The sequence below is a fragment of the Pelodiscus sinensis genome, chromosome 1 (genome assembly GCF_052426305.1).
Source record: "Pelodiscus sinensis isolate ZL-2025 chromosome 1, ASM5242630v1, whole genome shotgun sequence".
Taxonomy (NCBI): domain Eukaryota; kingdom Metazoa; phylum Chordata; order Testudines; family Trionychidae; genus Pelodiscus; species Pelodiscus sinensis.
The window spans coordinates 230,691,060-230,718,682 of NC_143052.1; the positions used below are offsets into that span (position 1 = coordinate 230,691,060).

General features: G+C 40.9%; 1 protein-coding gene across 4 annotated transcripts in view; it reads left to right on the forward strand.

Moving 5' to 3' along the window:
* The window catches only part of HERC2 (HECT and RLD domain containing E3 ubiquitin protein ligase 2), a 200,367-nt gene that overhangs the window by 68,100 nt on the left and 104,644 nt on the right, over positions 1 to 27,623 (forward strand). For 3 of the 4 annotated variants that reach the window (XM_075916267.2, XM_075916303.2, XM_075916295.2), the window contains exons 20-35: positions 184 to 362; positions 2,829 to 3,013; positions 4,995 to 5,150; positions 5,736 to 5,921; positions 13,067 to 13,237; positions 13,350 to 13,453; positions 13,725 to 13,875; positions 15,304 to 15,518; positions 16,797 to 16,929; positions 17,029 to 17,156; positions 17,274 to 17,469; positions 21,805 to 21,941; positions 22,467 to 22,643; positions 22,726 to 22,862; positions 22,948 to 23,099; positions 23,521 to 23,712. In XM_075916267.2, the coding sequence (XP_075772382.2) occupies positions 184 to 362; positions 2,829 to 3,013; positions 4,995 to 5,150; positions 5,736 to 5,921; positions 13,067 to 13,237; positions 13,350 to 13,453; positions 13,725 to 13,875; positions 15,304 to 15,518; positions 16,797 to 16,929; positions 17,029 to 17,156; positions 17,274 to 17,469; positions 21,805 to 21,941; positions 22,467 to 22,643; positions 22,726 to 22,862; positions 22,948 to 23,099; positions 23,521 to 23,712 (2,599 nt within the window). The remainder of the gene's footprint in view (positions 1 to 183; positions 363 to 2,828; positions 3,014 to 4,994; positions 5,151 to 5,735; positions 5,922 to 13,066; positions 13,238 to 13,349; positions 13,454 to 13,724; positions 13,876 to 15,303; positions 15,519 to 16,796; positions 16,930 to 17,028; positions 17,157 to 17,273; positions 17,470 to 21,804; positions 21,942 to 22,466; positions 22,644 to 22,725; positions 22,863 to 22,947; positions 23,100 to 23,520; positions 23,713 to 27,623) is intronic. The other variant, XM_075916286.2, reaches the window with a different exon arrangement.

Here is a 27,623-nt window from a genome sequence, read left to right on the forward strand (position 1 = left end):
TATATGGAGCCAATGTGCTGCAGTTTAAAGCAAGCTACATCCCTGCTATGGTGTATGGCTACATGTGCCAGTAGCCTTTCCTACTGCCTCCCCATGCCAGCATGTTCATATCCATTAAACAAATGATTACATCTAGTGACAATGTCCTGGTCGCTTTTAACTTTAATGTTTTTTGTATTGCAGGATATTGAAGCAAAAAAAGAAGCTCAGAAGGAGAAAGAAATTGATGAGCAGGAAGCAAATGCTTCAACACTTCATAGGAGTAGGACTCCATTAGACAAAGACCTTATTAATACTGGGATCTATGAGTCTGCAGGGAAACAGAGTTTACCTTTGGTTCAGCTGATTCAGCAATTACTGAGGTATTTTCTGTTCTAAAAATGTCATGATCATGAGGCTTTTTTTTTCCTACAAAAGAAAATCCCTTTAGACTCATTCTACTGTTAATTGGGTAGAAAAGGCGAAGACTACATGTAATGGTCCCTCTCCCTTTCATGGAGAGGGAGACCACTCTGACTTGCTGTAACACTTGAGCTCAGGTTGCACTTTCAGGGCCTAGATCAGGGCTATTCAAATTGGAAGCCCGGGGGGGCCACAGTGATGCTCACAGTGCATGCCAATGGCTGCAAATTAAGTGTGGTTGCATATACAAACAAATGTATATGCAAATATTTTTTCACACTGATGGGCATGAATACAAAGATTAAGGCAAGACTACACCACACATCTCATATGAGTCAGTCCTGCTGATATTCATAAAATGCAATATTTACCCCATTTCCACCCATCAGACAGCATTTTTTATGAGCCATGACAGTTTGGGAATTTAACTACTAAAATGCATATCAACAGAAGACCATTATATTGACTATTTTTGTTTGGCTCCCATTGTGGGCTGTGTTGAGCCCCCACGTAAACCCAAACCACACCATGGGCCACAAACAAATGTGCTGCTGGTTGAGTGTTGAGTAGCCCTGGCTTAGATATAAGTAGTCTATCGTTCTGTGCTCATTTAACACAGAGCACTGATGAGTTTTTAGTGTGCAGCCTCTCAGCTGGGGCTGGCAGTACTTAATAGTCTGGAGCCCTAGCCCTTTAGGAAAGGTTAAGCAGAGAGCAAGCTGTAGCTTGAGCCTCCTGGCCAAAGCAGCCAGCAAATACACAGCCTGGGGCTCTAGCTCATTGGGTGGTGTGGAGCAGGCTTTGCCCTAAACTTGAGCTACAGCACCCAGCAAAACACATTGTCTAAGGTCTCCCTTAGGAGTGAGCATCCATACTGTCTAGGGATTGGGGGTAGGGAGAACCACTTGTGGGTTCAGATACGGTAAGGCATTAGGGGAGTACCAGCCAAATCTAGTGTCTTAGCTTGATGAATAGTAGATGCATGCAGGCCTCCTGGCCTATGGTAGGGCATTGGTCAACCAAGGGTCAAAGGGGTAGGTGGATGCAGGCCTATCCATTTCCACTGTGTCCCAGCCCAGAGCCCTCTGAGGGGCAGAGTGATCTGCCATTGGGTCAGTAGGGATCGAGTCACAACATGCTACCTAGAGTCATTCAGCAAAGTAGCCAGTTGATGGCTACCCTGAGGTACTTTGGACCTGCCCAGGTTTTGGAAGCTCTCTAATTTGCACGTGCTCTGGCTCCTTGAGGTACACCACAAATGGAAGTCCCAACCACTCCTCCAGGTTGAGTCTCCTTGGGGGTCAGGGTACTTCAGAATGCAGATTCAGCTCCAGGGTGCCACAGTAGAGTGAAGGTGCCTGTCTCCTTCTATGGTTCCTCTTCAAAGGAGCTTCAGAGTCATGACTTCATATTTCCTGTCCCATCCTAGTATTTCCACAGAAGGGGGTTCCAGCCCCAGGGTTTGACTCCGCCCATCAGGGGAGTGTAATGCTCCCTTGCTCTCAAGTTCAGAGGAGGCTACTTGGCTGTCCTACATTCTACATAGGTATTTGTAGGTTTTGGGAGAGCTGCTGTTCGGTTGCTTCTAGACCTTGTGGTATTTTGTCATCCAATGCAAGAGCTCATAATAAAGAGCAGAACTTGCAGCCAAGTGTTACACACACATGGCAACCATGGCATGAATGGCTATTGCTACTCATTTCTGATGTATGTCAATTCTAGGGTTGATGGAGGAAGAAAGTTGAGTGTTTGATTCTTACTGCTATGCAGGAGTCATAGATAAGTAAGGACTCAAGTTTTCTGTGACTTAAAAAAAAATGAACTCTAAAAATAAAAGCCTGAGTTTTTTCTGTGATTAAAAATGACATCTATCAGCAGGAGCTCTGCCACTCTAGGCTGAAACATCATTTTGCCATATTCCTGGGTATGCACTGCAAATTCTGCATTTAGCATGTTTTGCTGTGGGAAATGGATTTCTAGAATTCCAACAGATAAGTGATCTGTGTAGCAAGCCTGGTCGCTGCTACTACCTAGGTGCCACATGTGTTCTTAGAGGACTAGCAGATATAAAGGGGTAAGAAAATTTGAGAACTTTTGCAACACTCATCATTTTGATGTGACTGTAACAGGGACCCTTAGAACATATATCACCTCATGACTTTCTTCTTTACAGTGTTCTATTTCACATTGTTCAGATCATTAAATTGTGAAGATAAGCTTGTGGTGGTGGAGTCCCATTTACAGGAAAAAAACCTAAAATTCTTGGGACATTACCTCAACTAAAATAACATTCTCCAATGAACCCTTATATAGGTGTCTTAATTCTCAATAGTTAGAACAATCCCAGTGAAAACTTAATCCTTGTTTTGCTAGGCTTTTTATCTGAAAGAATAACTGCCCCATTATAATGCTTTTATATCAACTAGGAACATCGCTTCACAGACGATAGCCAAGCTAAAAGATGTGGCTCGTCGCATTTCTTCCTGCCTGGATCATGAACATTGTAGTAAGGAGAGATCTGCTTCTTTAGACTTGTTGCTGCGTTTTCAGCGTTTACTTGTTAGTAAACTTTACCCAGGAGAGAATGTTGGGCAGGTCCCTAATACATATGGTAAGTGTGTCTCTCTAGATTTACATACAAACAAATGAAAGCTTAAGCATTGTTTGTAATGCCTGGGTTACCAAATAAGTTTGTTTTCCTGTTGATGATAATCTTTAAATTTACTCATTGGCCCACCAGTTTGAGATGTTTTTTTAAACTGTTTAATATTTAAGCAAAGGAGTCAAAACATGTTACAAGAACACCACCAAAAAAAAGCCTTCTTTGAGAGAGCTATTAAAATTCAATAAATGTAAGTAAAATTTGTCAGAGAAAATTTAAGACATGATTGTAACCTATTTAAGAGGCCCAATTTTCAGAAGTGTGTGTTTATAGCTGGCCACCTACATTTATATTCAAGCACCAAAGAAGTGGTTTAGATGCCTAGACTATGTAGTTAGGCACTGAAATGTGATTTAGATACTAAATGTTAGACTCCCAATAATAAAATTTGGACCACTGTTTTAACTACATTAACATAGTGAAGCTGGACTTGTCAAAAATGCTAATTGAAACTAATTATTTATATTGGTACTTAATTTCCGTTTACTGACTTAATCTAGAACAGATGAATTAAGAACCATTTTAAAAAAAATCTGCTTTGTAGGCGGTACAGTACCTAACTTTATTTTGTCCTTGGTTACGAAAGGTAGCTAGCCAGACAACAACAATTTATTTTTTTGCCTTTTCCAATTTAGAGAAAATACAGCTTTGTTCAACAAGAACGATCTGAATACAATTTTAATATATTGGTTTTACAGGCAGCGACTGTCTTTGTAAGGTGGCTTTTATGTTTGAGATAATTTGGGTGGATTGTTCATTCCATCAGAAGTGTATACTGGGAATGATTGTTTCTCTTTGGCAATGATTTTGAGAGTTCCAATTTTACTTTTTTTATTCTACTTCATTAAATGATGACTGAAAAGTTTTTTGTAATGTCTTCAGTTCTGCAGGATATTAAAGCACACTGTAAACCTTGCAAACTGTAGAGACCATTCCATCTCTAAAACTTAATTATTTTAGTATGAAACAGTAATTAACAGTGCATAGCAATATTATTATTAAGAGTAAATAGTATTACAAATATAAGCAATGCCTTTCAGAACATATTCATTCCCTGTTCTGTATGTCTTGCTAATTGAGAATCAAAATGTATATTTTTTGTTCAGGAAGAGGAGAGTCAGCAGAGATTGCTGTTAGGGCTAATAATGTAGGGATGATTTCTGTAAGAAATGAGTTTAAAGAAGGGGTTTCAGTGAGGACAAAAGAGGATGTTTGCTGGGCAGGAGTTAGGCATGTATTCTGAGTAAGGAGAATTTAATAGACTGGTAGAATACCAAGTGCATTGAGGAGGCAGTAAATGGAAGGGAGATATTTAGAATAGCCCGAATGCATTAGTACACAATAATAAAACAAGTTGGAAATCTTACATAGAAAGATTGTAATTATCCAAATTGAACTTCACCTTGGACCTCAGGTTTAAACATTCACCTATAATTTTGAAGATTTCCATGGGAGTTTAATGCCACTTGATATTACATTAACAAAAATGGTGGCCGCAGCAGCAGCATATGTCCAAAACATGTTGACTTAGAAGGAAGAAAGATACCTACTAAATTGGTAGCAAAACTTCTAGCAGTATCAGAGACAACTTCCCTGAAAGTCTCCCTCACATCAGGTTAGAAATGGCCATAAATAGCATAGGAGATTTAATGCTACTGCAGCTCCAGGTTATCATGTTTACAGGCTTTATTTAAATTCTGATTAGTCTGTGCTCTTAAAAAACAAACAAAAAAAACCCCTCCAAAAACGCAGCATCTCGGACTTAAACTTAGTTCTGTACCAAAAATGTGCTTTTTTTCTTAATTGAGTGTTAATATTGAGGTGGTGTTTGAGTGGTTTGTAAGTAGTATAGAATCCAAAGGGAAGCTTTTATTTTATTCATTTCAGTAGTTACTTTGATTGTTTTCTGTGACCCTTCACTTTTTCATAGGCCCTGAGCTTCTAGGAGTTGGTTCTCTGCTAAAGAAATACACAGCACTTTTGTGCACACACATTGGTGATATACTACCGGTGGCAATCAGCATTGCATCCACTAGTCACAGACATTTTGCAGAAGTATCTCGGGTTGTGGATGGAGATTTAACAGGTATCTTTCATTTTCTCCTGGAAAATCAGTATGTAGCAAACATCTCATTTCCCTGTACATAATCATTTAGGTCAGGGGCGGGGGAACCAGTTGTAGTCTCCGGCTTGCCTGGATCTGACCCCCAAGGCTCGGGGCTCCCCCACCCCAGCACTGGGGAGCCTGTGCTGCCGCTCCACCCCTCCATCAGTCCTCCTGCAGGGCTGGAGCACACAGAATCTACTAGCCCAAGTCCCCCCAGGCTCTGGTATATGAGAGGAATGTGGGCGAGTGTCTTCTCAGTCGGGGAGGAGGGGGGTTTGTTTTGTTTTTCTTCTCACTTCAGTGGCCCCCAACCCAAAGAAGGTTCCCCATGGCTGATTTAGGCTATATTGTTGATAATCTATGAAACTTTTGACTCTCATTAAGTTGAGTGTGTGTGTCTCCAAATTAAAAAGAAGATGCAAGGAAGAGCACATTAAAGGGAGAGAGAAAAAGATAACTTTAAAGTAGTAAGTAAAAAGGAGAATAAATACTGTGGACCAGATCAAAAGTCCCCCTATACATCTACCTGTCTCATCTTAAGTGACAGTGTTTTCTGCTTTCTAGGTGTTCTCCTTCCAGAATTGGTAGTTTCTATAGTGTTGCTTCTCAATAAAAATGCTGGACTGATGCAGGAAGCTGGTGCTATTCCTCTGTTAGCTGGCCTTCTAGAGCATCTGGACAGATTCAACCATCTGGCTCCTGGAAAAGAAAGAGACGACAATGAGGATTTAGCATGGCCTGGAATAATGGGTATGTTGCACTTACTGAAAGCAGTTAGAACACTTAGTTGGGATTTAATATACACATTTGTGACTATCAGTCTTACACTATTTAAAATTCCTTTCCATGAAGCAAAGCACAATCCTTTTTAACAATAGTATTATTTAAATTCAAAACTTTAAAATTTCCTTGTTTTATCAAACTGTTGTTGTACTGTTTATTGTGAATTATGTCAGTGATACATTTCTCATGTTTTAATTGCTATTTAAACTTGTCTATCAAAAGAAACATTTTTTTAAATTTTGTTTGTTGGGGTAACTTCCATAATCATAAACATTTACTGAAGATAAAATTTATTTAAAATTTATGTAGGAAGGAAGAGGCGGTGCTGTAGTAGGTGGCTCAGAGTATAGCAGCTGCTCCTAACACTTATACCAAGGAACTTAATTCAAAATCTTAATTTGGCAAATTTATTATACCTTATTCTTTCCATCTAAAGCCACAAATTTAGTATGGTAATCTACCTCCGCAAAAACGGTCAGAGCTGCCGAAATGATGGGTGTGTATTGGAGCACTATGAGAGCAGTTTTGTGGTATCTGCCTCATCTTTCCAATACTATTGATTGCTTCTTTGATGACCATTTTTGAACCATTAAATAGTTTCTTCTCCTCTACCTACAAGTCATGTCTGGTTTTTGGTTCCTTGGAGACAAGCTGTTGATGTCTTCCTCCAGCACTGGAAATTTGTTTATAGTCTGTAGCGAGGGTACCAAACTGTGGTATGTGAGCTTGATGTCCATCAGTTCACTTGGTGACTCTGTATGGAGAAGGTGGCATTGAAGTTTGGGAACAGCTGGCCTGTAATGTTATGGGGTTATGAATTGAAAGTAGTACTGAAATTATAAGGATTTTTACATGTAATGGTACAGGTTGGACTTCCCTGTCTGGTACCCTCGAGACCTGGATGGTCCCGAACCGTGGAGGTCAAGGTTTCCTTCCTGGCAGTCAGCCCCTCTGTATGTTAACCATTGGTGGTGTTTGGAAGCTTAGCTGCTTCTAATTTGAGTTTTCACTATAGACCAGGCATGTCCAAAGTCCAGCCCACGGGCCAATTGCGGCCCGTGTTCCGGTTTAATATGGCCCCACAGGTAATTTTGCAATATCTATCTTTTAAGGCCCCCAACAAATCCATATGTATTGAGATGAATACATTCTAAAATCTCAGTTAATGTCAGTTGGTCTAAATCAGTTATAAATATATTTGGACACAACATGTATACTTGGTGTTATGTTCCTGTTCATATTTTTTGAACTTAAAAGTTGACAGACAACCTTTATTACCAATAATATGTTATGTACTTTACAATGTTCCTGACATATATTTCAGCTTCCTGGATTTTTTTTCATCTGGCCTTCAGATATGAAAGGCAGAGTGATTTAACACCTGTTTAGATTTGTCATCCATGTGACGAAATGAAAAGTATGCCGTTTGCAATAAACTTTGCATAAAATAGTTAATTTGCATTTAATTTTAATGGTTCAAAGAATGTCAGGCAAAATGGTCGGCCCTCACGCATGTTCACTTCATCAAATCTGGCCCTCCTTGAAAAAAGTTTGGACTCCCCTGCTATAGACTGATGAGGTGCTCAACTGACTACTGGTGCTGTTTCAATCAGAAGCTGATAATTTCTTTGACATTTCTTCAGGAATTTGTCTAAATTTGCCTAATTAAACTATAGAATTCATTTTGTGTTGCGTTGAGCAGTGTTGCATCTTGGTCTCCATAATTTTGAGTTTTTCTTTTACATTTCTTCCTCTGATTTTTTCAAGATATGCTAGTTGAAAATGTATTTTCACTTGTGTAATAGTTTTGAATTCCTGTGCCTTTACCACAGAGTCCTTTGTTTCTGTGTGGTGTATGTGACTTGAACTCTCTTCTAATGGAAACTTCTACTGTCAGATGAATGAGGGATTGTGAACTTGAGGCTTGTGTAGCAATAGTGGGGAGACTGGCAGTGAAACACGTCTTTATTCGTAATTACTACTGATGGTGCATGTATCTCCTCAAGGTGTCTTATTTATTAACTGGTAGGCACCTGTAGGCTTTCTGATCTCCTTCCAAGGCACTAATAGATAATTGCCCAGAATAGAAATAGCAGGCTGGCAGTCCTTTCTGTGCATCAGCACACTAGAGAAGTGCTCACAGTTGCCAAGCAATCTCTGTCTATAGTTTGTGTGCTGTGGATGGGAGTTAGAACCAGTAGTTGTCATGACAGTTTTGACTCGTTCTGAAGCAGACACTGGAGGTTTTAACGAACTATCTCTTGAGATTTGAACATTAAGGAGAACAAGACACATGTTGTTTTTAAACCTGAAACGCTAATGGGGCTTTGTCTTCAGCACACTTGTATGGAGCTAACAAAAGAATTGGTCGAATGACACTCTTTATTTGCACAGGCACTCAATCTACTAGGGGGGACACACTTTGGGGGGGAGCACAATAAAAATAAGTGTTTGTTATTACAGTTCCTTCTGATAAAGTTGCAGTAATTTTAGGTGAAATGTTTCTCTCCCTTGATAACAGTTGATTAGACTAAACCCAATAATGCCCATCATATAGGTATACAGGCAGTCCCCGGGTTACGTACAAGATAGGGAATGTAGGTTTGTTCTTAAGTTGAATTTGTATGTAAGTCGGAACTGGTACATATTGTAGGGGAAACTCTAGCCAAACATTTCTCCAGAGCTCAGTTTTATTCTCCCACACCTCACTTCCCTCAATCCTTTATTCTCAAGCTGAGGTGTCTGCTGAGAAAAGCCGCTCTGCGTCTCCCTGGTCTGCTGGGAGGGGGGGGGGGCGCTAGCTTCGCGTCTCCCTGGTCTGCTGGGGGGAAGCAGCTAGTGCGGGGTTGCCTCACCCCATTTGTAAATAGGGATCCGATATAAGTCGGATCCATGTAACCCAGGGACTGCCTGTATTAAAAATGAGGAAAAGCATATATGTAGAACTCTGTTGTTATCCCCTTCCTTCCCACCCAGCAGAAAAATGCTTAGAGGAGTTTAAAGTTGCTTAAAATCTTTTAACAGCCATGTTACTTGCAGTATAATACCTTGGTTGGCATCAGGTTTTTTGTTTATTTTAAATTCTGAGGAGTATGTCTATGCCTCCCTAGTGTCATTTGTGCCAATGCAAAGAGCTGGTAACCTGACAGACCTCAGATAGTAGTTGTGAATGAAGAACCATGGGTGTAAGTATAGGTTCCACGTGGGTCTGTTGAAGGCCTGATGCTGATCAATAAACTTAATCAGGAAGTAAAGTGAAAATGGATAATACAAATTGGTATGAAGATTATCAGAGTGATAAATCATGAAGACATTTATACAGAGGAGTCTGGATCACTTGTTAATCTGGGCTCATTCAAATAATATATATTTTAATACAGCCAAATGCAAGGTCATATATCCAGTAATGAAGAATGAAGGCCATGCCTAAAGACTGGGGGGGACTGTATTTGAAAGCAATGACTGAAAAGATTTATGGATCTTAGTGGACAACTCAAGATGAGCTCCAGTGTGATGCTGTCACAAAAAGGACTAATGCTTACTTTGGGTTGAAGAGGGGAGTAGGGAGCTAATTTTTACCTGTGCATATGGTATTGGTGAGAGATGCTAGAATACCGCATACAGTTTTGATGTCAATATTTGAGCTTCCCTCAGACTCCATAGTCAGGTGGAGGAGGAGGAGGAGGAGGAGGAGGAGGAAGGGTTGAGGGATGGGAGTAAGCACCAATATCTTTCCCAGACCACACTTGAAGAAAGACTTCTGCCCTGCTGCTACTCTTGCTTCACCACCTCCTGGGTAAGAGACCTGCTCCTTTAAAACTAAGAACATCCAACTGCAGGTATTGAATCCAGCCTTTGCCAGGGGCAGGCTTAAACTCAAGAGGCTGCTGCTGGTAGCAGGGTGTGTCAGAGGATTGCCCTTTGGGGCAGACCAAGAGTCAGGGTGTATCTTGTGTTGTGGTGGTGGTTTGTTTGCGCGCGCGTGTTTGTGTGTGGTTTTGTATTTCTTTGTTTGTGCTGGTGAGAGCAGCATGTTGGTTTTGTGGTGGCCTATTCAGCGCCTGGTGACAGCAGGGAGGGCAGAGGAAAGTTCTTGGTGAGAGAAGGTTATGGCTAGTGGTCCTCTCGATGCCCAGGTCAATGGCTAAAGCACCCCTGGAAGAGAAATCAAGCCGCATCCTATTGCGGGTTAGAGCTGAATTGCAAGCCTACTCTATAGTGGTGCTGACAGCAAAGAAAAGCTACTTCTCCATTGTCAGCCGAAATGGTCAGGACTGTGTGTGTGTGTCACACCCAAGTCTTCAACTGCTGAGACGCAAAGTCTCGTTGCAGTGGGCAGCCTAGGAGGCTGGAGGGCGCCCCGAAAAATAGTTTAACGTCTGTGACTTTACTGCTAGGACCGGGGTCCCATCGCAGAGGGCAGCCAACAGGCTCTCAGATGCCCTGAGTTTGTAGGAAGAGCTTATTACACCTCAGATTTTAGCTGCTAGGATACAGAAATCCCTTCGCAGCGGGCAGCCTGGGGAGGCTGAGAGGTGCCCCAACGGATCTGTCTCCTGGAAGGGACACAATCCAAAACACCCAAGCTCTTCTTATACCTGTCCCTTTTGACTGGCTGAAGTTCTTTTGTTTGTGTTCGGTTCGGGTACAGCAGCACTGGTTCAAGTCAGAAGCTTGACACGCACTGGCTTATTTATAGGAGAAAGAAAGAGAAAAGAAATAAAGAAACTTGGTTCAGTATATATATATTTTATAAGTGAATGAGGGCACCCCACTTATTCCCAAAGTTTATAGCTAAATCACCTTACCAAAGGCAGTTTACAATAGAAATGAAGCAGCTTGCCTTAAACTATAATAAAGTAACTAAACTTATAACAGAGTGACAATTAAAGTATACACATAAAGAAAACACATTGCAGGTACGATTCTCACCCCTGCGTTCTAGACTTGGCGTGGCCAGCGTCTTTCTCTCAATCCCTCGGGAAGAAGTAGGGTGAGGTTGGGCGTCCCACGGACCTCGGGAGACAATCAATACCTGCCAGCAGGTGTAGGTGATTGGAGCTCAAATGGGGTGGGCAACTCAACCCTCTTTATACCCCTTGGGTCACATGGGCTTCTTCCTGGTCTCAAGTGGCCAATTAGGAAAAATGGCTTTGAACGCCAAGTTTCCCACGAAGGGTGCAAAGCATAATTCACACCTGGGAAGATGCAGACAATGGGCACCTCTGGTATGTGATGGGCGAAGATTCCTCTCCTGAGACAGTGCAGGCGTGTCAATTACTGATACTAGCCATCACGGCGACGGGAGGCCTCCCAGTCATCAGCTAGCCCATTTACTGTCTGGTTTCTGTTTATGGTAGTGTCAGGGACAGGCACCACACCTGCGTTCCCAGGGTATCAAAGGCTGACTGCCTTTCTCTTGCTCTCTGGGGGAGGGGGGGAACAAGATGGGGTTCGTGTCTGGCTACATCCATCCGCATCGCATTTGCACAGCGCTGTCGGGTGGAATTGTTTTGAATGGGGTGGGGCCTCTTACAGTTTAGTCATTGTGATGAGATGGAGGAGCCCTCAGCAATCCACTGGGACTTGTTTGTGAAGCATTTTGCAGGTAAGATCGTTTGCACCTGGTCTGACTTGGACTCTGTCATGTAAGCGGGGTACGGAATGTATTGAGCACGCTGCCTAGTTGCTTTTCTTTTTATCGCTTTTGGCTTTTGCAGACTGAAGATGCGGACAAGGTGCTTGGAAGAATGCAACTGACCATGTTCTTGCTCGACCCTTGCCCTTTGTGGCTTATTAAATCAAGTCAGGAAGGGATGACTGGTTGGGTCCAGGGGATTATTAATGTTTCTTTTAGATCTGGGACACTTCCCACCTCCTTGAAAGAGATGGTGGTAAAACTATTCCTAAAGAAGCCTTTCCTGAATTCACACAATTTGGATAACTGTCACCCAGTCGCTAATATTCCCTTCATGGGCCAAGGTACTCGAGTGGGTGGTGGCGTTGCAACTCCAAGCTTTCTTGGAAGAAACGAATTATCTGGATCCAGGAACAGCCTGAGGCCGGCTGCAGTAGCTGGCGCCCCAGGCGGAGAACGCAATCAGCTTCCCCGCCTGCAGGGCCGTCAATGGACTCATGTCATCGGCGGGCGCCCCTGTGACGTCGTCATCGGGCAGCGGCGCCCTAGGCAGTGCCTTAATCTGCCTATAGTCACAGGCCGCCCCTGTCTAGATCCATTTCAGTCTGGCTTCAGGTCTGATTTTGGAATGTAAACTACCTTGGTTGCCCTGATAGACGACCTATGCCAAGAGATTGACAAGGGGTCCTGTTGATTCTCTTGGACCTTTTGGTGGCTTTTAATACCATGGTACCCTTCTGGAGAGCTGGTGGAGTTGGGTATTGGAGGCACTGTTTTGCGGTGGTTCTGGTCTTACCTGACAGCATGCTTTCAGAAGGTGGCTTTAAAATTTTGTAAGCTGCCTTGAATATTTTAAATAGAGAGGTGGGGTAAAAATAGTTTTAGAAGTATTTTAAATAGGGTTTTTGAAGAACCAGAGAGGCTATAGAGAACTACAAAAAGATTAGAGGCTGGCGAAATATCCTTTGCAGTAAGAGACTTAAAAACCTTAAGGCTATGTCTACACTGTTGGCTTTTGCCGGCATAGAGTCTGTAAATGAAGCGCTGGTTAGCATTTTGTCGCACTTCGTTTCCATAATCTATTTGAGCCATTTTTGCTCAAGCGGTTTTTGTGCAAGAACAAGCAGTGTGGACGTTTCCTTTTTGCGCAAAACCCCCTTTTTGTGCAAGATCCTTATGCCTCTCATGGAAAAGGTATTCAGTGCTTTCCACGCTATCAGATGAGGAAATGAGGGTAGAGACACTTGGGATTTGCTACATATCTGTGCAAGTGGACTGTACTGTCTGCTGCTGTGTGTTTGATATAACTATAATACTTATGAAATTGTTTGCCAGTTGTGTTTGTGGGACACCTCACCTTCGCAGAATGTGTTGCTTTATAGAATTATCCTAGTGCAATTTTGTTAGTTTCCTTAAAAATAGCATTGGCAGTAAAATGCATGTAATAAATAATGTTTTTGGTTTTCATCAATAGGTTCATTTTTTACTGGCCAGAGCTGCAGAAATAACGAAGAGGTAACACTTATACGTAAAGCTGATCTAGAGAACCATAATAAAGATGGAGGTTTCTGGACAGTGATTGATGGGAAAGTGTATGATATAAAAGATTTTCAGACCCAATCTTTAACAGGAAATAGTATACTTGGTGAGTTTCAACTTCTAACTGCAGGGGCACAGATTTCTGTTTTGTTTTAAAATTAGGTGCTCTAAACATCTGTTTAGATATTACAGAACTACTAAATATTCTTTTTTTCTAGCTCAATTTGTAGGTGAGGACCCAGTTGTTGCTTTGGAAGCGGCCTTGCAATTTGAGGATACAAGAGAGTCGATGCATGCCTTTTGTGTTGGCCAATATATGGAGGTAAAAATATAATAGCACATCATATGTACAATAGTAAGTTATTTGGAGAAATTAGTTTTTCAGCCTGTAGGATTGATACCTAGGACCTGCAGCAAAAGCTTAGGTTATAAATGACTGATGTAGAGACAAAGTCATTCCACTTTGAAGGAAATTTAACTTATGATTGTATTAATAATTAATTTACCTCTTCAAAATAGGAAAAAAATAGCTTTGTTTTTAAACTCTTGTTGAAATTAACTTTTTGACTTAATCTGTCATTTCTTTTGTTTAGCCTGACCAGGAAGTGATTACAACACCAGATCTTGGCAGTCTGTCATCACCTCTCATAGATACAGAAAGAAATCTGGGGCTGCTTCTTGGACTGCATGCATCCTACCTAGCAATGAGCACACCACTTTCTCCTGTAGAGGTTGAATGTGCCAGTAAGCACAATTTGAATTTCAGTTAAATTAGAAGTAACAGATGGTGTACAGTACAGTTGCATGTTTCCCATACCATGTTTAAACCAGAGTAAAAGAAATTTAGCATTTTTTGCCTTATTTTCTTTTGGACATAGTCTAAACATTTCTTGTTCGTTTTTATCATTAGAAAACTTTTAATACTTCATTCTTCTCTTTGGCTGTTCCTCTCAGTTTTCTCCTTCTGTTGCAGACTTGTGGCTCTTTCACTTGTTAGTGTAATTAATTCACTTTTATTCAGATGATTAAATGCCTTTCTTTTGTGTATTTTCCTTGCTCTGTAGTTTTTAGAACAGTGTGGTATGTGCTGTCTTCAAACCCTCACTTACTGACAGCAGCAGAAGTGAAAAAAGGAAAAATCCTTTATGTATCATTTCATTCCTTATCCTCACTACGTTCACTGTCTTCTCTCTTCTATTTAATATTTTTCTGCATGTCTTCTAAACCACTTTGGTTTACTGGTCTGAATTTCTTCTTTTAAAAGTCATTTCTTTAATGTGTGGAAGGGGACTAACCATGGAACCAATACTGTTTTTTCCAATTGAATTCAAGAACTTCAGAGGGAAAATAAATTAGTATTTTGTTTACAGTGCAGCAGAAATATGCATTAAGTAGTTTAATAGACTTCAGTGGGAGTACTGACATGTCTATGCATGTAAGACCTTGTAATGTCTCCCAATACTTACATCAAACTGTAACAGGCTTGCATGCTTCATGTACCTTTCTGTATACACTTCTGGGACCCGTCATGCATTTTTAAAAGGCTCAATCATGTATATGTCCGTTCTTGGCCAAGAATTGAACAAAATTCAAAGATGGGCTCGTTGATTATTTGAATAACTAGAATATCCAGAGTTTTAATATTTAATGGTAACAAGACTATTGGAAGGGTGGTAAAACTTGGTGCTTCGAGGTTTAAATTGATCTCTTATTAGGGGTTAGGGTGAGTTCTTCATAAGGTGGAAGAGCAGACTCTAATGTTGACTCATTGTATCTCCTTCTGATGAATCTGTGTCTGTCTGCTGTCACATTGGACCAGGACCATGATTCTGTTCCAATATGGCTGCTGTTAGAATAGTTGCTAAAACTTTCATAGCTTCTTCATAGTTGGTGGCCTCAGGTGAGAATTGGCTCCTGTAACAGAATGGCTAAGATGTGACTTCACTTAATTTACAAATATTTTGTCAATTATTTTCTGATTTATCTTTGGTGAATTATTTATCTTCACCAAATATGTATGAAAGTATTCTAAATTTACTAATGTTTGCAAGTAAATTTATTTCTTTGTTTTAAAGAAGGATTTATAATAGGTAGCTTTAAAAGAAGGATTAGTGATAGCTTTGCCTGGCAGAAAAAACCCACACATCCACATGTTGTTTTCCCTCTTGTTAGAATGGCTGAAGTCCTCTATCTTCTCTGGCGGTTTGCAGACCAGTCAGATACATTACAGTTACAATGAGGAGAAAGATGAAGACCACTGCAGTTCTCCTGGAAACACTACTCCAAACAAATCCAAACTGTATTCCCATCGACTGACCTTGAGTGACCATTCCCAGCCATTTCTGCAAGCCATTGCAGATAACAATATTCAGGATCACACTGTGAAGGTAAAATCCTTAGTTTTTATCTTTACCAGGAAATAGTTTAAATGTGGCCATCAACAAGTGCTCTGAATTGTTGCTGGAGAAACAATTCAAAAGACACCAAAAGTGAAATGAGTGTTTCCAAACACTTACAGAATGTGTACTTGGTAGAGCAATTTCGGTTCACTGCCAGTTGTCAACTACATTTTCTGTTGCAACATTTGACTTGTGGTTCACCTGTTATCTGCCCTGACTTATAGCTGTTGCATATCAAGCCATAGTCACTAACCACTTACATCCTAACTAATGTATGATTCAATTGAAACTGATTTCCGTATGCAGTTTTTATTATGAATTCCAAGTGATTTAAACTTAATATTACTTGAAAGGAAATTGAATACTGTGTCTGTTCCATTTAAGCATTAGGGATGGTGTAAACCAGGGTTTGTTACCATTTGTACTAAGAATTATCTTCCAGTTAGAGGGAGGAGGTGCTGTGTACTTAGTGACCACAATCTATATCCATCTTTCTCAATGAGTGTCCTGCACTTTCACACTTATAGATTTTTTTTTGTAATAGTATAGTTATTTTGCAGTAAATATAGAATGATTATGCAGCTATTGTGCTTAGGTTGTTTACTGATCTTGGCATACCTCCGTATGTCCCCACACAAGTGTCCATCTTCATTTCTATCCCCATGATTCCTATTCTGACCTCCTGTATCAAAATATAATTTTGAAATAATTATCTTTAGGAGGAAGTATTTAAGACTAGGCTTGGCCTAATAAGCTGGAGAAGATGTCAGAAGCAGTTTCAAATTTTGTTGCTATGTTGTGTAGGGTGAGAGCCCTCTGAGAGGCTATTTAATCTTGAGAATGACAGTAAGGTAGGGATGTTAAAAATTGATAGAGTAACTATGTAACTGCTGAAAATCTCAGTGGTTGCACAGTGTTTTGCAGTGAAGCCTCCCCAGGAGTGGGGCAGCTAGCCTGGCTCCTGGGGAGGTGACTTCACTGAGTGTAAGTGACATTGTTACCAGACAAGCATCCTCTTATCAGTTAAATAGTTGTTTACACTCAAACATCCCTACAGTAGTAAGGATTGCTGTTTGGTATAATAGTTTTTGTACTTCTAGTAAATTAGGCGATTCATGCCATGAATTGAGAATATCTGTAGCTTCTAAATGTATTTAGCCTAGGATATGATTGTATTTTCACTTGAGTGCTGGCTGTAGTGTTCTACGTTGTTATGCCCGGAGAGTGTGATATTACTTTTTCTTTGACTTTAATGTTTCTTTTTAGGACTTTTTATGTCAGGTAGAGAGATACTGCAAACAATGTCACTTGACAACACCAATCACATTTCCTCCTGAACATCCTGTGGAAGAAGTAGGCCGGTTACTCTTATGTTGTCTTCTAAAGCATGAGGATTTAGGTAAGTTGATGTAGCTGTTTCAGAACACCTTTTAAACAAATTTAACTCCCACCCTCCTCAATCTTAGAAATAGATATTAATGTGTTTTTTCTCATTCAGGTCATGTGGCATTGTCTCTAGTTCATCCTAGTACGCTGGGAGTTGATCAAGTCAAACACAGAACCTTACCAAAATCTGTAGTAGATGTGTGTCGTGTTGTATATCAGGCAAAATGCTCACTAATTAAGGTGAGCCTCTAACCAACTGTAGTTTAACTTCTTTTCAACCCTAACTATTAAAAATGACAATTGACTCCTGTTTTATTTGTATATTAAGTTTATAATCTGTTCCCGTTCCTGTTTTAGACACATCAAGAACAAGGCCGCTCTTACAAGGAAGTTTGTGCTCCTGTCATTGAACGTTTGAGGTTCCTGTTCAATGAATTGCGTCCTGCAGTCTGCAATGACATCTCCATAATGTCAAAGTTTAAACTTCTGAGCTCTTTGCCCCGATGGAGGAGGATAGCTCAGAAGATAATTCGAGAGAAAAGGAAAAGAAGAGGTAAGCGAATAGCAATACTTTAACAAAACAAAAGAACCAACTCCCCCCTCATAGCTTTGTGTATATGTAAGTAACACTTCTTTATTAGGACAGAGAGAGGGATGTAAGTGACTAGTCAACTATCTGATAAGCAAATGCTTATCTTTGATGTGTTCAAGTCACCAAGGTCTGATGAAATGCATCCTAGAATACTCAAGGAGCTGATAGCCAAAGGATCGGAAACCTCCTCTATCATCTTTGAAAAATCATGGAAGTCAAGAGAGATTCCAGAAGACTGGAAAAGGGCAAATATAGTGGCCATCTATAAAAAGGGAAATAAGAACAACCTGGGAAACTACAGACCAGTTAGTGCCAGGGAAGATAATGGAACAAATAATTAAAGAATTTAAATACAAACATCTGGAAGATAGTAAGGTGATAGGTAGCAACCAGCATGGATTTATAAAGAACAAGTCATGTCAAATGAATCTGTTAGCTTTCTTTGATAGGATAACAAGTCTTGTGGATAAGGGAGAAGTGGTGGACATGGTATACCTCAGTGTTTCTCAATCTTTTTTTTTTTATAAAGTACCCTCTTAAAAAAAAAAGTACCTCAGTACCTACAGTTTTCAGACACACAATTTCTTTTTCTGCCATTGCAACACGTTTGTTTAAACAACTTAATTGTAGCTGGGCAGGGGACGAAATTTTTGGGTGTAAAAAGTACAAAAATAATAAAGCTCGGTAAAACTTAAAAACAAAAATTCAGTTTTCTCCAAATTTCAGTTGTGTTGATGTACCTCCCAGACTTCTCTTGAGTACCTCTAAGGGTACTCGTACCACTGGTTGAGAAACACTGGTATACCTGGACTTCAGTAAGGCACTTGCTACAGTCTTCCGTGACCTAGATGGGGCTATCATAAGGTGGGTGCATAACTGGTTGGATAACCGTTGTCAAAGAATTGTGATTAATGGTTCGTAGTCATGTTTGAAGTTTATAGTAAGTGGAGTTTTGCAAGGGGTCTGTTTTAGGACTGGGTCTGTTCAATATCTTCAGCGATTTTGATGATGGCATAGAAAGTATGCTGCTTAAGTTTGCATATGATGCCAAGTTGGGGGAGGGGTTGCAAGTGCTTTGGGAGGACAGGATCAAAATTCGGAGTGATCTGTACAAACTAGAGAAATGGTCTAAGGTAATTAGGATGAATTTAATAAGGACAAATGCAAAATACTCCACTTAGGAAGGAACAATCAGTTTCACACATTCAAAATGGGAAATGACCGTCTAGGAAGAAGTACTGCTGAAAGGAATCTAGGGGTCATATTGGACCACAAGCTAAATGAGTCATCAGTGTGACACTGTTGCAAAAAAAAAGCAAACATGATTCTGGGATGCATTAACAGGTGTGTTGTGAGCATGACATGAGAAGTCATTCTTCTGCTGTACTCTATGCTAATTAGGTCTCAATTAGAGTATTCTGTCCAGTTCTCGGCACCACATTTCAAGAAAGATGCGGAGAAATTGGAGAAGATACAGAGAAGAGCAACAAGAATGATTAAAGGTCTAGAGAACATGGCCTATGAGGGAAGACTGAAAGAATTGGGCTTTGGCAAGGAGAAGACTGAGGGGGACATGGTAGTGGTTTTCAGATATCTAAAAGGTGTCACAAAATTGTTCTCTTTGGCCTCTGATAGGACAAGAAGCCATGGGCTTAAACTGCAGCACAGGAAGTTTAGGTTGGACAATAGGAAAAACTTCCTGTCAGGGTAATGAAACACTGGAATAAATTGCCTGGGAAAGTTGTGGAATCTCCATCAATGGAGATACTTAAAAGCAGGTTAGATAGATGTCTATCAGGGATGATCTAGATGATGCTTGGTCCTGCTATAAGGGTAGGGGATTGGTCTTGATGTTCTCTTGAGGTCCCTTCCAGTTCTAGTATTCTCTGTTTAGGAGAGAATCCTGGTTTACAGTCCTTTGGCTTCGCAAGGGAGCTACAGAACACAATTGAGGGAACTCCTCCCTTTCTCAGTGAATCTCCTTCTTCAACCAGAAGACTGATTCCTTACACTCCTTCAAAGACTCTAGGTGGTGGGCAGTGACTTTTACAGGGGGTCCACTTAATGAATGTTGATAAGTGGTCACAAGCAGTCTCCACCCTCGAATTTGTCCAGGGCTGGAGACTTTGAATTAAAACATATAGCAAAGGGCTCTAACCCCACTGCTTCTGCATTGCCTGACAGCTACCTAGGGTTGCTGCAACTATTTAAAGGGTTAGCAGCTCTGTGGGCCCTGTTTGGGGTAGTGTTTGTGAACCAGGAGCTATTTAAATAGGAACCTGCACCTGAGCCACCTCTTGGAAATTCAGTGTCACAGGCAGCAGGATATAAATAGAAAGTGGCTAGATGCGGTCGGCAGGGTTAATCCAAGTGTTAGGTGGGCTGGCTTCAGCCCCTGGGCCACATCTAGAGCCACCTTATGATCACTGAGCATTTCTATACCAGCACCCAAGAAGCAAATTCTATCAGCTGTTTCCTGAACAATGTTACAGAGATCCTCTGTGCTTCCTCCAGTGGCCTACTGAGCCTTGAACAAGTGTCAGGCTTCCACAGCCATATCTTCCTGGCCTGTTAACACAGTCCGTGATGCCACACAATTTTCATGTAAGCATTATTTCTGAGTGCATATAGAGAACTATCAACCAAGTTGCAACTCACCATTCTTGCAACTCACCTCCTTCAGGGGTCATCCAGCCTGGAGTGTGATAACATCCAGGACCCACATGTCCATTATCATTCAACATGGCTATATAGTTGAGTTCATGACACTACCTCATCCACATGTCCTGACATGATCCTGCCTGTGGGATCACTCTTGCGACAGTATCCTGGTCTTGGAAGTGGACTCCTTCCTACAGTAGAGGTGATAGAGCCTATGCCCATGTCCTGTCAAGTCATAGGGTCCTTCTTCATGAAATTCCTGGTATCCAAGAAAAAGAGAAGATGATCAGTCCTAAATCTCCATCATTTCAACCACTACATACACCAGCCAAAGTTCTGAGTATATGCTGTTTTCAGCCACTCTAGCCTCTCTTAAAAGAAGCACTCTGTTTACAGCTCTCAATATGAAAAACACTTACTTTCACATGAATTTCTACCCACCCACAAATAATTCCTGAAGTTTACTGTACTGGGTACTGTAAGACTCTGTGGTCATGGACATTTTTCACCTTGCGGACTCCATTCAGAGATTTCTTTTGGCACACATTTGGAAATACAGGTTGAACCTCTCTAGTCTGGCACCCTCTGGACCTGACCCATGCTGAACCACAGTATTTGCTGAACCATAGGAGGTTCATATTGTCTAGCAGCATTACCAATGATTCCATTGTTTACTGGGCACTTAGAAGACATCTGGGGTAAATTTAGAGCTAAATAACAGCACAGAAAAATGAGAACCAGGATTGGTGGCTATAAAAAAACTTCATGGGACTGTGGGAAACTTGGCCCCACTTATGGTAAGTGGACATTCAGGTAACTAAAATCATGGATGTTTCTGGACTAGTGTGTGTCACACTAGAGAGGTTCAACCTATAGCTTTTTAATCATGTACAATTAGTCATCAGGGAGGCTGACACAACATAGCTTTCAGAAAAAAAAGTTAGAACTAATTACGTAGTATCTGGAAAACTGTATGCATTATACTAAAATAATTTTAGGGCTGATGACAGTTTCAGTTAAAATACTTATGCTTTTTACCACTGAGGTATTAACAAAGCCAATGGTAGCCTCAAGCAATTAATATTTTATAGTGGTTAAAGATGCAGTATGTGCAAATAAAACAGCTTCCCCCTTCCCGTTCCACCACATGATGTATGCTAAGCAAATTCAAAGGCTTCTGTTTGAAGTTATGCGTAATTAAACAGCTCTTGATGTGCACACTTCCATGAAATATTTTATCTGCCCTTATATTAACCATTATCTAGGTATGTAAGTGTGTAATGCATTTACCAACTAGTTGTTTCCAAAGCCATATGGAGATATGAAAGGAGAAATACCTTGTGATGTTAGATTTTAATTGGAGTTTCTTCTGTTGAGACTGCCCTACTTTTTCAGAATTGTTTGTTTAAATCCTCTTAACTCTAAAGTAGTTAAGTTTTTAATGGCAAAGTATTTCAAAGATAGCATAACCAAACCATCAGCAACAATCGTTTGTTACTTTGGTGTGTTTAAATCAAGTGGACACTTTTTATAATCAGCTTTTATATTTTTTACTGTGAATAGTCATGTATTTATTCTCTCTACATTGGAAAGATTTAGATTTGCATGTTGAGTAATTTTTAAAAAATTTTCTAGTGCCCAAAAAATCTGAGTCGGCAGATGTGGAAGAATCCAAAATTGGATATGAAGAAAGTGACTTAGAAGAGTCTTGTGTTGTACCCCACAGTCCTGTGTCTGTAGATAAAAGGCCCATACCAGCCAAGTCTCCTAAGGTAGAGTATCTAGCTATTGAATTGCTCTTCTGGGTAAAAGAGAACTATAGAGGAAAACCGTAAGACAGTCCAGTAATTCTTGCAGACACATTTGGAATAAGCAATTGTCAGCTTAATAAGTACAGTATGGCTTCTTCATGTTTTATTTACATTTGTAGTATGGTTTTAAAACATGCTTGTATGTCATGAGTTCTGAACTGCTGATGACATGAAGCTTCCTCTGATTTGTTCCTTGAAAGAATGTTCAACTCCTTGATTTCATTTCAGGGTAAATGAAGCTACTTGCTTTGTCTTAGTGTTTCAAGGTGAAATGGTGCTTAATGTATCTGAGCATGGCATTCATTACATCAATATATGAATCTTTTCCTTAGTTTGAAGTCTGATTTTAAAATATTTTTTTAATTTGGGTTGTGTGTGTGTGTGTGTGTGTGTATATATATATATATATATATATATATATATATAAAAAAACCCTGTTTTCTTATTGAATTAATTTGCTTCATTTGATACTTTTTCCCCATCTAGCAGGATAAATGGCAACCAATTCTGAGTACAGTGACAGGTGTTCACAAATATAAATGGCTGAAGCAAAATGTCCAAGGCTTGTATCCCCAGTCTGCCCTCCTCAACACTATTGTTGAATTTGCCCTGAAAGAAGAGCCAGTGGATGTAGAAAAGATGAGAAAATGTTTATTGAAACAGGTAAAATGAGTAAATATGGATTTTTATGCTTAAGCATTATGACATAAACATATCAATAAATGTTGTTTTTTATTGATTGCAGTTAGAAAGAGCAGAAGTTCGTTTAGAGGGGATAGATACAATTCTGAAATTGGCAACTAAAAGCTTCTTACTTCCATCTGTGCAATATGCTATGTTCTGTGGATGGCAGAGGCTTATTCCAGAGGGGATCAGTATAGGGTAAACAGTCTTTTTTCACTTTTATTAAATTTCTGACTGTAGGGGTTGGGAGAATGTAAACATTTTTTCCCCTATCTTTATTAAGGGAACCTCTCACAGACTGTTTGAAGGATGTTGATCTGATCCCACCATTTAATAGAATGCTGCTTGAAGTAACTTTTGGGAAGTTGTATGCATGGGCTATTCAAAATGTCCGGAACATCTTATTGGATGCTAATGTCCAATTTAAAGAACTAGGTGAGCTTCTGTCTTAGCCTTTGTTGTTGTTGAATCAAAAAACTCTAGTTTAAATATAATTGCTTTCATTCATGTGCGGAACAGCACATTTTAATGTCTTGCTCTTTCTTCAAGGTGTTGAATATTTTTATATAAATGTGTCCTTTCTCTTCCTTTTCCCCCCACCTTCCCACCCCAAATTAAGTTTGAGTTTCTAATATTTAGGACTATGTTCTTGGTTTCCTGATAGGTTACAGCACTTAAATAACCAGTTACTACTCTGTATATCTTGGAACTTCCATTTTGGAGGTTCCTTAAGCCAAGGGTAATGTATGATTATTTTAAACTGTTTAAATTTATAATCTATTTAACGGTAGCCTTTATGCATTAATTTGCTCTGCATTATTTATATTTACTTAAAGGTATCCTAATTCTGAACTAGGTATCCAGCCTGTTCCTCTGCAAACCATTACTAATGAGAATGCTGCTGGACCAAGTCTTGGGACAATTCCACAAGCACGTTTTCTGTTGGTTATGCTCAACATGCTGACCCTGCAGCATGGTGCCAACACCTTGAACCTCCTTCTCAACTCTGGCATGCTAGCATTGACACAAACCACTCTGCGACTAATAGGTATGAAATCTTCAAGTTCTTTGTTTCTAAGAATATATGTTTTGAACAATGAATTATTTCATAGGTTTTAACCGCCACTGCATTGTAAGTAGGAAGACAGCTTCACTGGTTAAGAACTGGTGATCTGGGCTGCTTGGTTATAGTACTACCCAGTTTGTAAAAACGTGCCATTGATGTGGAGGGGAAGATTGACACATGCTCTTTTCCCAGGTGTGACTGGAGTCTTATGAAGAATCTTTCTTTGACAGTTCTTGTTATAGTCTGTGGGAGTTGTAAAAACATATATTGTTTCATTTAGTTTGTTGCTGTGTGAGCTTCCCTTTTATCCATAGTGATTGGAAGAGTTCTAGCATTTTGCTGTAAGCTTCATTCATTCATAAGAATTTCTGGAGAATTAAGTGTAATAGTGAAAGCTATTCGGCTTTGGTTTTAACCCCCAGTCCCTTGTACAATAGAAAAAATATTATGACAGGTTTATTTAACTTTTTCAGATTCTTATAAAACTTCATGGACAACAAAAGAAGAAACTATTTCTGGTGCACTCCTTTCCTGCTGTGTCTGCCCCCACTACTGTTGCAAAGGAAAAAAGTCCTAAAGATAAACATGAACTATACAAAGATGTTTTATTTGAAGTACGCTTCAGCAGTCTCCAATGATGAAATTATGCCATTTCTGTTCTGTTCAGAACCTCATTTTGTTTCAGTGAGAGCTAAGAAGGAAGGCTTCTCCAAAGCAGGCCTTTTCAATAGAAAGGAAAATCATAGCATTCACCTTTTGTTCTTTGCTGCTAGTTAAAACAACCAAATCTTGGCAGCAAAAGTTTGCCTCCTTAAGATGATCCACTGGAGGAAAACTTCATAGTTCTTCTTTGAACAATGTCACTGCAAGTGCTACACTGTTGTTGTTGGGTTGTTTAAGTGCTACAGGTCGGAGTTTTTATAGCAGTAGCTGGTTGGGCTGGGAATGCATGCATGTAGGTGCCTTGTGTTCACACCTTTGCCCCTCACATGTGTGGCCTGACCCTCCTCAGTTCCTTCACTACTGCCCTCTGTTGCAGATGGAGCTCAGCTTCGCTTATCTAATCAGAGTAGAAAAAATAGTTCAAGTTAGTTTGTTTGATCCATGATTCGCTCTTAATATTGTTGTTCTGATTGTTTAAGACAAAAAAGAACAAAAATGAAAAAAACAGTTTGAATGGTAGAGAAGGAAGTAGGCCATGGCCTCTTGTTTTTTCTCGTTTAGTTTTGTTCCCTGTGCCTTGATGGGCTCCCCCAGCTTCAAGAACTGTGACACTCATTGCAAACTGATGCTAGTCTCCAATGGGCACTCTTCATGCGTTTGATACTTGGGGGACTCGCATGTTCCTCAAAAATGCACCCACTGTTGCCGTCTCACTGCAAGACCCCAGTAAGACAGGGAGCTAAGGCTCAGAATGCTTTTTTTCGATAAGGCATTGCAACCCTTGGAGCCTCATGCACCAATAGCCCAGCCTGAGCCCTCTAAGGCCCAGAAGAGGCAAACCAGTTCTCCATTGACAAAGTCTTCTGCCAAATGGAATGTGTGTCTGGCAAGATTCCCTTCCAGCCACTCTGTCTACTAGACTCAGCGCAGGGAACAAACTGGGGACACAATCATGTCAATCTCTGCTTAGTGAATTTCCAATTTGATATTGTCATGCATCACTTGGTGCCATTCCCTACAGAAAAAGACGCTGCTAGCTCCACGTAGAGCGCATTTCACCCATGCTATGTCAATGTCTATGGTGTTTCTGAGTGAGACTTCACAAAAAGACATTTGCCGTACAGCTACTTGGTCATCTGAACACACCTTTGTGAGACACTATGCCATCTTACCTCAACCACTGACTGATGTTTCACTAGGCACAGCAGTCTTCATCCGCCGACTGGTGACTCCAAAGCTCACCTTCCTTACGATCATGCCTCAGCATTTCAAAGTGGCAGCATCTCACAGCTGAGCCCGGGTTCCAGTGTGGCATTTCCACAGAACCTGGGATCAGCTGGGGAGTCCCCAGCTGACTCCTGGTTCTGTTAACCCTGGCATTTCAAATGGGCAGCACGGCATGGAGTACCCCGCTGACCCCAGGCTTGTGCTTCCTTTTGCAATGCACAAGAGCCTTTGCTGGGGACTCTCATACATTTCAAAGCTGGCGTGCCACGTGCAGCCCGGAGTCAGCAGGCCTTCCCCTTGGCCCCGGGCTGCATGCAGAGTTCTGCATTTCTCCTTTGAAATGTACAAGAGTCCCCAGTGGGGGGGGGGGGGGGGGGGGGGGTTGTACATTTCAAAGGAGGAATCCGGAAGTGCCCATCGACTACTTGACTAGTAAAATAACCGATTAGTTAACATCCCTACTCCATGACCATCATGATGGATGCCCCTCTCCTGGTTTAGGGGGCTCATTCAGGCCCTCTCATGACTCAAGGACAATGGTCCCTGTAAGAATCCAACCTGCACATAAATGTATTGGAGGACAGGGCGGTATTCTACGCATGCCAACATTTTCTACATCTCATATACAACAGCACCGTTCAGAGTTTTATGGACAACCACACTACATCAACAGACGGGGGGGGGGGGGCGGCGCACATCTTGCTGTCTGTGCATGGGGGCTGTCTGCTTCTGGACTTGGTGCATAACACTCGACCTATACCTACAAGCCTTCTACCTTCCAGGCAAGGACAATCTCACTGCTAACGACCACTGCAGGAATGTCATCTCCAATCACAAATGGGAAATGGACTCCAGGATCCTCCATCAACTGTTCACCCATTGCAGGTTCCCCCACAGTGAACTTGTTTGCAGCCAATGCCAACAAGAAGCGTTGACAATATCCTCCCTGTGTAGGCATTGGCACGCAGTCCCTGTGGGACATGTTCACAATAAATGGAATGCACTGCCCCTCTATGCCTTCCCTTCAGTCCTGCTCTTCCCTCAAGTGGTCAACAAAATAAGATTGGACGCAACCACAGTAATCTTTATTGCTCGGGAATGGCCAAGGCAGACATGGTACACCTATCTGCTTCAGATGTTCACAAGAAGACCATGGCTCTTTCCACTGCTTCCTCATCTCCTGACTCAGAAGAGCAGGCATCTTCACTATCCATGCCTATAGGCACTCCACCTCCAAGCATGGTTCCTCAATGGCTCACCTCAGTAGAAGCAACGGTCATGATCAGGTCAAACAAATCTTACTGAACAGTCATGGAATAACAACCAGAAAATCATCTTTTTACAAGTGGCAAGGTTTTCATGGTAGTTAGGAAAAGAAGCCTAGAACCAGCTACTGTGCGCATAGTTTGGCATTCTACAGTACATCTTAGAGCTAAAGGAGTGGGGGTTTTCGTTCAGCTCTTTAAAGGTCCACTTGGCAGCCATTACAGCTCTTCATCAGCCTATCAATAATAAATCCGTTGTTACCTATTCAACAACCAAACGTTTCCTAAGGGACATATGGAATACTTACCCACCGAGCATGCCTCATGTTCCAGTCTGGGACCTCAACTTAGTCCTTTGGTCTGTTACTTGTAAACCATTTGAGCCTATGACAACATCTTCCACCTCTCTATGAAGGTGGTCTTACTGGTGGCCATCACGTTCGCCAGGAGGGTAAGCGAAATTGGTGCTGTCATTGCACATCCTTCTTTCATAGTAGTCCACAAGGGTAAGGTTGTTCTCCATCCTCACCCTGCGTTCCTCATGAAGGTTCCCACTCCCTTTTACTACAATGAGCCCATAAATTTACCTGTTGTCTGTCTTAAGCCTCACACCAATAACAAGGAGACTACACTGTACACTCTGGATGTCCAGAGGAGATTGCCTTTTACTTGGTCAGAACTAAACAGATCTGCAAGTCAAACAGCTCATTTATTTCCACCACAGAGAGATTGTTGGGC